General features: G+C 38.6%; 1 protein-coding gene across 1 annotated transcript; it reads right to left on the bottom strand.

Annotated features, from left to right (window-relative positions):
- Positions 1-2,555: 2,555 nt before the first annotated feature.
- Positions 2,556-10,030, bottom strand: LOC104108140 (copal-8-ol diphosphate hydratase, chloroplastic-like). The gene is made up of 6 exons (XM_070192016.1): positions 9,968-10,030; positions 7,957-8,269; positions 7,483-7,666; positions 3,306-3,522; positions 3,007-3,124; positions 2,556-2,906 (listed from the first exon to the last, which is right to left on the bottom strand). The coding sequence occupies exons 2-4, from the start codon at positions 8,219-8,221 to the stop codon at positions 3,432-3,434; spliced, it is 540 nt and encodes a 179-aa protein (XP_070048117.1). The 5' UTR covers positions 8,222-8,269; positions 9,968-10,030; the 3' UTR covers positions 2,556-2,906; positions 3,007-3,124; positions 3,306-3,431.
- Positions 10,031-10,243: the final 213 nt, after the last annotated feature.

The following is a 10,243-nucleotide window of genomic DNA, read 5'->3' as shown; positions in this document are numbered from 1 at the left end:
AAAGTTAGAAAGTGGGAAGATTTTGAAAGGTTTGACCGGGAGTGAACTTTTTGATATTGGGATAGGATTCCGATTCTAGAAGTTGGAATAGGTCTGTAATGTCATTTATGACTTATATGCAAAATTTGAGGTCAATCGGACTTGATTTGATAGGGTTCGACATCGAATGTAGAAGTTAAGAGTCTATAAGTGTTTTAGGCTTGAATTGGGGTGCGATTCATGTTTTTGATATTGTTTGATGTGAATTGAGGCCTCGACTAAGTTTGTATCGTGTTTTAGGGCTTGTTGGTATAATTTGTTGATGTCCTAGGGGCCTCGGGGGGATTCAGATCGATATCGGATCATTTTTAGACTTAGTGAATATGTTGAAGCTCCCAGTTCTATTGTCATCGCACATGCGGAGGGACTGGCCGCATGTGCGAGCAATGGAGCGCAGAAGCGGAAAGGGGCTGTCCAGGCATGGCTCGCAGATGCGGAAAAGGTTCCGCATAAGTGGCTTTGCTTCTGCGGCGAGGAGGTGCCAGAAGCGCTAGTGGTCGCAGGTGCGACATTTTATCCGCTAAAGCACAAGCGCATGTGCGCTTAGGGTGTCCACAGAAGCGAGATTTCTGGGCCTAAGTGAGGGCTGGACCTGCGATGGGTTTTTCGCAGGTACGGAGCCGGAGATGCGGCAATAAGGTCGCATGTGCGACATAACTGGCAGAAAAGGGGAAAATCGAGGGTTTTATTTCATTTATTTTTCGGGACTTTGAGAGTTCGGATTGAGGGGAGATTTTGAGGGATTTTCAGAGGAAGCATTTGGGTAAAGATTCTTGACTCGTTATTGATTAATTCCCATGAATCTACTGTTAATTATACCTTTTAATTATGGTTTTGGAGTTTAAAACTAGGGAAAAAGTGTAGAAGTTCTTAGACCAAGTTTTTGGGTTTTGAAAGGCTAAATGAGGCTGGATTTGGATAATTCTTGTATGGTTGAACTCGATATCAAATGGGTGTTCGGATTTTATAATTTTGGTCGGGTTCCGAGACGTGGGCACTTTTTGGAGCAATTTTTCCAATTCTTGCAAAAATCTTTATTTCATTATTTAAACTAATTTCCTATAGTTATATTTATAGTATGGAATTGTTTTGGCTAGATTCGAGCCGTACGTAGTTGGAAAAGTGAGGGGAAGGCCTTCTAATTGATTGATTGTGTGTGGTTTGAGGTAAGTGACTTGTCTAACCTTGTGTGGGGGAAATTTCCCTTAGGATTTGGTATTATGGTGATAATTTGTGATATGTGAAGGCCGTGCACGCGAGGTGACGAGTGCGTACACGGGTTAAATATTGAAATTCTGATTTTTGCTACGTAGTTTCATTTTCATGCCTTAACTGGGTTACTTTATTATGTTGTTGTCATCATGCTTAGCCTAATTTCACATGTCTACTTGTCTTATCTCTTATTTGCAACATGTACTACATGTTTAGTTGAATTACTTGCTTTCTTAATCCCGTATTCATTACTTAACTGTGAAAGCCTTTATTTGAAATTGTTATTCTTGAAATATCTTGCTGTTGAGTTTGGCGTTGAGTTGCAAGGTTGTGGTTTATATTGAGGCAAGGTGTAAGTTGTGAACTTCATGTTATTTAGCTGTTATGTTTGGATTTCGTGTTATTGTTAAGGTGATTATTTTGGTTGCTTGCACGAGGTTTCCGTTGTGCTGTTATTATTATTGCATGAGGTTTCTGCTGTGCGGTTGTTATTATTTGCATGAGGTTTCTGTCGTGTCGTTGTGAATATTGATACGCATGCAGTGGTATAAGGTCCAGGTGTTGAAACGCATGCGGTGAGATAATATAGGCTTGATACGCGTGGCTAGTAGGGGAACTACTAGAAGCCATGTGGTGTGATAAGGTGGGCTAAAACGCGAGATGCTATTTCGGAAAAATAATTTTTCAAAACTAATTATAAAGACTTCTGCGGTGATATAAGGAAAGATTTTGATTTTGAGGGAGTACGAGGCGGTACCTCGGGAGTGCCCTGTTGATCTTCTCTATTTGCTGTATTGTTTGTTGTTATTTTCCTTAACCTGTAAGATTCTTGCTCCCCTTCATGTTGTATTAGCTTTCTTTGGACTCTATGTTGTCATTTTTCCGTAAACTCCTTATTGTTTCACTTCCCTGTCAGTCTTATTACATCATTATATCTTTTGCTTGTTTCTTATTATTTCCAGTAGGGACCTGACTTGACCTGATCACCACTCTGTCGAGATTAGGCTTGACACTTACTGGGTACCGTTGTAGTATACTCATACTATGCTTCTATACATATTTTGTGCAGATACATGTATATCCTATCAGCCTCAATATTAGAGTGTTGTGTTGCTGCTTGGAGACTTCAAGGTACACCTGCCCGCGTCCGTACGCTTCAGAGTCCCCTTCTACCCTTGTTCTTTCTTATTTCTTTATGTTTTTGATAAACGGTGATGTATAAGATTGTTCAGCATTGTATCTAGAGCTTGTGACTTATAACTCACCGGGTTTTGGGAAATTATATGTATTGAGCTTATAGTCTATTGATAAAATTGTTGAAGTTTTGAAATTTTAAACTTTTATTTGATGTTTTCGCATATTGTTAGGCATACCTAATCTTAGAGATTAGGTGCCGTCACGACATCCTACGGAGGAGATTTGGGGTCGTGACATTCTATGTCTGGTCAAAATCCAAATTCGAGCTCCCCCAAATAAATTGGTACATGGAGTAAGTAAATTTTGCGAAATCAGTGAGGAACTCATTTTCCATTGACTTGCCTGGACTAACATCATACCCATGTAACCTAAGCAACCTAATAGCCGTACATGTATCATCAACGTCACAAACGTTTGAATTCCTTCCACTGAAAATTCCATTCTCCTCATCCCAATATCTGTAGTTCAACAATAAATTAGTCTTGTCACATAAATTGCTCAAAATTGGTCATTTCATGCTTTTAATTGTGTGAAGCAAATATATTGCTTTTTGTTTACCTGAACACATGATTCAAAAGTTCCTTGAACTCTTCCGCAAAATAATAAGAGACTCCAAGGCGTTGTAATCGATCAATTGCCCATAGTCGTGTTACCAAGTCGAGTGGGTATTGTCGCGCTAAACATATTGCATGTAATTAGTGCATGTATCATCATTTGAAACTTGTAATCTTAATTATGTTATAACATTTATGTTGCTACAAAACTTGTCATTAAGTGTAAATGAAACGGAAGGAGTATAACTTTTTGGAATTGTTCATGTTATGTAACATTATTGGACAAAGGAAGATTGTATTTACCTCCTCCATTACACTTTTGAACAACATTTTAAAGCTATGCCAAACACTTTTCATCATTTGTTTCCATGAATGCAAAGGCAGTGGAAGCAGTGGATGTTAAGAATGAACCATCAGGCATTTGAAGCTTCAAAAGCCTTTGCAGTCCAAGTTGTCCCTTAATCCTTCTAATGAATACAATACTGTTGTCGGTGTGCAATGGATAAGATCTTTAGGAATTCTGCAAAATAGAAATGTATGAATAAATTTGTAGGAGGAATGAGCCTCTGACCAATGGGTTCAACAACTGAATGCAATATATGGAATATATAGATATAATAGTGGAAAAATACTATATTGACCTGCTTGATAATTTTTTACTCTCTCTCTATCAACTCCAACCTATTTTTCTCTCTCTGACTGCCGCCTACTCAACACAACCTGTCCCAGAAGATTTTAAGCAGCTCCAACGCGACCCACCAATTTCTGGTCAGTTCTTCGGTGAATTGCAGTGCTATCGCTTTAGGAAGACTCGCCCCAGGTTGTATCTCTCCTGCTTTGGTATTTGTGGATTGGTATATGTATATTTGCTTGCCTATTTCTTATTTGTATCTGAAGTATTCTTGTATTAAGACTTGCTTGCCTTTATCTCTATCATACGTAAATTAAGTGCCCCGTTAATACCCAACTCTTGCCTGCTTATTTGTATCCATAATTAGCATCTTTAAGCCTTTAATTAATTTTTAAACTATTCATTGTGTAACTCTTTGCTAGTCTAGTGGCAGTAATAACTCAGTACCCCTTAGACTAGTGGTCGCAGTGAGCTATGATAGAGTGAGGTCATGTCCTCAGGTGGGGCGAGGGGTGGGGGGCAAGGGTGTCAAGGGGGATAAGGAACCTCTAGGTTGAGAGTTGGGTTATGGAACATAGGGACATTAACGGGAAAGTCTATAGAGTTAGCGAAGATTCTCCACAAGAGTAAGATTAACATGGCATTGTCTAAGAGGCAAGATGAGTCGGAACTAGAGCTCAGGAGGCTGATGTGTTTAAATTGTAATACTCAAGAGGGGTGAGAGGGAAGAATGGGGCAGGCATCTTAGTAGATATGGAACTTAGAGAGCTAGTGGTAGAGGTTAGGATGGTGAATGGCAGGCTGATGGCTATTAAGTTAGTTGTGTGAGGGTATATTTTGAACATAATTAGTGCTTTCGCGCCTCAAATAGGTTTGGACGAGCAGGTTAAAAGGCGCTTTCGGGAGGATTTAGATGGGTTGGTGCGGGAAATTCCATACACCGAGAAGCTTGTTATATGAGGAGACTTTAGTGGACACGTTGGGAGGTCGTCTGGAGTATGACAGTGTGCATGATGGTTTCGATTTTGGAGATAGAAATGGAGGAAGTACTTCGTTGCTGGAGTGTGCTAAAATACTTGTTCACCTTCCAGAGTGCGGTGGCCGAGACCCAAATTGACTATCAACTCCTCAGGAAGTGTGATAAAGGTTTATGCACGGATTGCAAAGTCATCGTGGGTGAGAATCTTACGACCCCACACATGCTATTGGTTATGGACTAGAGATCAGACGGACAAGGAGGAAGAGGGTTGGGTTTGGTCTATTTAGGATCAGGTGGGTGCCTTGACCAAGGACAAAGCTCAGGAGTTGGGGGAGAAGCTGCTCGCTTTGGGGCCTGTAAGAGTAGTGAGAACGCAAGTTATAGGTGGACTAAGATAGCGAATTATATTAGAGAGGTTGCGATAGAGTTGTTAGGGGTCTCGAATGGGTTCTCTGGTGGCCATAAAGGAGACTGGTGGTGAAATTAAGAGGTTCAGGGAAAAGTGGAAGCTAAGAAATCGGCATATTTGATGCTATTAGAGAGCATAGAGAAGGTAGAGAAGAGGGTAACAAGGAATGGTGTAAGAAGGCTAAGAAGGAGGCGAAGTTAGCGATTACTATGGCTAAGACCGCGACGTTTGGATATTTGTATGAAGAACTTGGGGACAAAGGCGGGGATAAGAAGCTGTATAGGCTGGTGAAGGTGATAGAAAGGAAGGTCCGTGATCTAGACCAAGTGAGGTACATAAAAGACAAGGAGGGTAGAGTTTTATTGGAGGTGGCACAGATTAGGCGAAGGTAGTAGTCATGCTTCCATAAAAGCTTGAATGAAGAAGGGGACAGGAACATTGTACTGGGCGATTTGGAGCACTCTGTGAGGCGTTGAGATTTTGGGTACTGTAGGCGCATAAGAGTAGGGAAGGTCGAAGGGGCTATGCGCAAGATTAGTAGGGGTAGAGCGACCGGGCTAGACAAAATCCCTATAGAATTCTGAAAGAGTATGGGTAAGGCAAGCTTGGAATGGCTCTCTAAGGTTGTTTAACATCATTTCTAAGACGAAGAAGACACCTGAAGAGTGGAGGTGTAGTGAGATAATTCCGTTGCTTTCTTGGGTCACGTTGTGTCAGCAGAGGGTATTCAGGTGGAACTAAGATGTTGAGCCACACAAAACGTTTGGGAGAGGATGGTATAAAGGGAGGATGAGGAGGAGTGTGTCTATTTTTGAGAACCAGTTCAATTTTATGTTAGGTTGACCGATTACGAAAGTCATTCATCTTGTGAGGAGATTGGTGGAGCAATATATGGCGATGAAGAAGAACTTGCATATGAAGTTCATATACCTAGAGAAATCTTACGATAAAGTCCCGAGAGAGGTTTTATGGAGATGCTTGAAGGCTAAAAGTGTGCTTGTAGCTTACATTAGACTGATCAAGGACATGTATGATGGAGCTAAGACACGGGTAAGGACATAGGGAGGATACTCAGAATACTTTCTGATTGAGATGGGGTTGCATCAGGGAACAACAGTTAGCCCATGTCTATTTTCCTTGGTGATGGATGCATTGACGCGACACATTCAAGGGGATGTGCTATGGTGCATGTTATTTGCAGATGATATAGTTCTGATTGACAAGACGTGATGTGGTATCAATGAGAGACTGGAGGTTTGGAGATGTACCCTTGAGTCTAAAGGTTTCAAGTTGAGCAAGACCAAGACAGAATACTTGGAGTACAAGTTCAGCGGCATTACCTAGGAAGGGGATATCAATGTAAGGTTTGATACACAACTCATTCCTATGAAAGGGAGATTCAAGTATCTTGTTTTGTAATATAGGGTGATGGAGACATTGATGGGGATGTCACACATCGTATTGGAGCAAGGCAGATGAAGTAGAGGCTCGCTTCCTGTATCTTATGTGATAAGAATGTGCCACTGAAGCTTAAAGGTAAGTTTTGCAAAGTAGTGGTTAGATCGACTATGTTGTATGGGAGAGAGTGTTGTCCAATCAAGAACTCTCATGTCCAGAAGATAAAAGTAGCTGAAATGAGAATGTTGAGATGGATGCATGAGCATACCATATTAGATAAGATTAAGAATAAAGTTATTCGGGATAAGGTGGGAGTGACCCCTGTGGAGGATAAGATGCGAGAAGTGAGGCTAAGATGGTTCGAGCATGTTAAGGGGCGAAGCACATATTCCCCGGTTGGAAGGTGTGAGAGGTTGGCCTTGGTGGATATGAGAAAGGGAAAAGGTAGGACAAATAAGTCTTGGGGAGAGATAATTAGGCAGGACATGGTGGAGCTTGAGGTTACAAAGGACGTGACCCTTGCTAGAAGAGTGTGAAGGTTGAGGATTAGGGTAGAAGATTAGTAGTTAGTCGAGCATTTTCTTTTGCCTTCCTTAGTTCGAGAGTGTTAGTATTAGTATGATATCGTTTTATCCTTAGATTGCTATTACTACCTACCGCTTTATTGCTAGATCTTGGTTTCGGTTTTCTTAATATCTTGTATTGTTACTACTTGCTGTCAATGCTTCTTTCATCTTTTCTTTAGCTGAGGATCTATCGGAAATAGCCTCTCTTCCCTCACAGGGTAGGGATAAGATTGCATATATCTTACCCTTCCCAAACCCTATTTGTGAGATTCTACTGCGTTGTTGTTATTGTTGTAGTGAAAAAATACTATACTTTCAGTAAATATTAAGTTCTGAATTCATAAGATAAGAAGTACAATAACTTTGATGCTAAAAATCTTATAGATGGGACCCTTAAAATTTAAATTTTGGATCGACGGTAAGATCATGTGACTTAAATATTAGTCAGCCGAAGTCATTGGGAAAATGCAAAGATGACAAAAGAGTAGTCATTTTACCTTGTAAACTTTACTTCTCTCCTTGCATAAATATCCTTTAATACTGGAGCATCATACGGAATGTCAATATCTAATTGTTGAGCTTTCTCAAGGAGAGCAGGAAATACAAATTCAAATCCACAAGTCATGTGTTCAACTTCCCCTGTCTCTAGCTTGCTTAAGTTTTCTTTGATAAACATCACACCTAGGAAACAAGAGTGGCCCATTGTAAGCATGCAAGTATTGGATCAAGAATAAAGTTTAACAGGATTGTATACTAAATGCTAAGGAGCTTAAGAAACTAGTAAAATTTTGGTGTAAATACTGAGTGCAGATAAGTATTTAAAAAGTTATTTAGGCTATAAAATTCTTTACCATTTCTATAAAGTTGTAGGCAAATTAATGCTTATCATGAAAATTTCCTTAGAAATACCTGAGCGATCTGATTGTATAAATATATTGGACAAAGTGTAAACTTATAAATTTTAAGTTCACCTTTGTTTCTCTTGTGAAGGCATGTGTTCCATAATGTCAATGCAACTACACATGCTAGTGTGTTCAAGAGTCGATCATATATGCAGAAGACAATCTCCTCTCCCCATGAACCATCAGGAAGTTGATTGTCTATAATCCATTGAAGACAAGATGGAAACATAGGTCTCTCATCACTTCCATTATTACTAGTATTTGGAATAAAGGAAACCCAAGCTGTGTCATAGGCTAAGACACTTGACCTTCCATCCTCCATCGAATTCAACATATGTTTGATCTCTTCTGTCAAATTTTTGATCTGTATTGTTCTACTTACCTATTGAGGCAAACAATTCAGCTATGATTTCATTTAACAAATAACCGCTTTTAATTATTTATGAAATTATTTCTGGAACAAGCCACGATGTCGTACACTTGTCGTTTTGATACACATTGCAAACCGCGCCACATGAAATGCACTCGCGATTTAACATGCTTACCGTTGAATCAGGAACCACAACAAAAGATCGATAATGTAAACTAAGTAGTGGACTAATCTGAATCTTGGCACAACAATGAAATTTTATACTTAAATTATATAAATCTAAATCACACCGTTCAATAATAAGGAAACAAATATATCAAAATCTATTTGTCTTTATGGTAAGTCTTAAACATATCCATACAGAACATAGAAAGCTGCAATTTTACACATATCGATCTCATAAAGGCAGCAGAGAACAACAATTAATCTGAAGCAAGAAAATGATAGAAAACATGCTTTCAAATTAGAGCTAAGCACACGAGGAACTAGGTTCAGAAAATCAAAGTAAACACAAACAAAATTAACATAATAACATCTCACATTAACATAATTAAACGGGTAAATCCATGAAGCACCGCTAAAGCTAGCCAAAGTAAAAAATTTATTTAAAAGTAGAAGAGAATTGACCTTTATATTGATGAATAAAGCTGAAAATTTGTAATCAATCGGAATAACAAAACAACAATCATTGAACGAAAACGCCAAAATTACGAACCGGAACCTCGAATCGACACCAGAAAACTCAAAACCCAAGTGCGGCCTCAATCAAACTCCATGAGCCGAGATCAAAAGTTTTTCGCTACTGTTCACTCGATTCCCCACTTTTGTTTTTTCTTTTCCTTAGGAATCAGCAACAGAAGCCGTTTCCTTCCTATATGTGACTATCTTTGTTTTTTTTATTTTTTATTTTTCCATCAAGTTCCAAAAAGGAATGAAAAGGAGATGAGCTTTACAAACAGTTTCTTTCCTAGGAGTTTAGAGTGGCAGAGGCGAGAGGATCTTCTTTTTGTGGGGGGTGCGGCTGATTCATTCTGCGTAAGGAGGTGGTGGTGGCTGCCGTTCTTAGGGGTGTTTTTAGTGTGGAAACGAATGATTTTTTTGTGAAAGAGTGGAGTCTTTCTTTGTGTGTCTGTTGGGAGGTGTTCGGGTGTAGAGGAATTAGGTTTAATTTAGGGATTATAAAAGGGTTGTGGGTTAGGGAATGGATAAATGGGTTGAGGGGAGGAGTGGGCTCAGGTCCGAAAATGGGCTTTACCGATAAATTATTTTGGCCCAAATTCAATTCTTTCTCGTTGAACAAAAATAAAAATACTACCAAAATAATTTAATTAATCTTAGTTAATAAAAATAAACTATTTTTGTGTTTTTAAACTTATGTTTTAAAATAAAAATTAAAAGTTGATGGAAAATCCTATAAAAATGAAAATAAGTAAATATTTTTGAAATACTATTTTCAAAAGTTGCGCGGGTCAAAAATTACGTGCTTACAGGTACTTATGCTTTTTTTCTTATTTTCAACTATAAAAAGGTATCATTCTTTTTATCTAAATATATGTTTTTAAATAACATTTTCGCCCCCCAATCAAACACCGGAAAATATTTCCCGTGAAAAATAATATTTTTCAAAACTATATTTCCATGTGCGTAAAATAACAATAATGTTTACAAATTTGAGAGAAGTCAAGCTAAGGCAAATAATTTTCTTATCACCTGAATATCCTTTTCTTCGGAGTTGTTTGAGTAATTAGATTCTAACTCATTCACATTACCTGCAAAAAGTGTAGCTTATTTATCAAAATTTGCTTTGTGGTTGTAAACAATTCCTTAGCCAATTGTTTAATGTATTATATATCTAGCACAGTTGAAATGATCATACCAAGATGACTTGCATCACTAGGTGCACTACTGAGACGAACTGGTTTGTATATAAGTGAGCCTTCAGTTTGGAACAACCAATTTCCTGTAAATATATCAAATAAAAATGAA

This window comes from Nicotiana tomentosiformis, chromosome 12, assembly GCF_000390325.3.
Source record: "Nicotiana tomentosiformis chromosome 12, ASM39032v3, whole genome shotgun sequence".
In the NCBI taxonomy this organism is placed as follows: Eukaryota; Viridiplantae; Streptophyta; class Magnoliopsida; order Solanales; family Solanaceae; genus Nicotiana; species Nicotiana tomentosiformis.
Note: the sequence above shows the minus strand (reverse complement) of the source record. Positions and strands in the feature narration are given on the sequence as shown.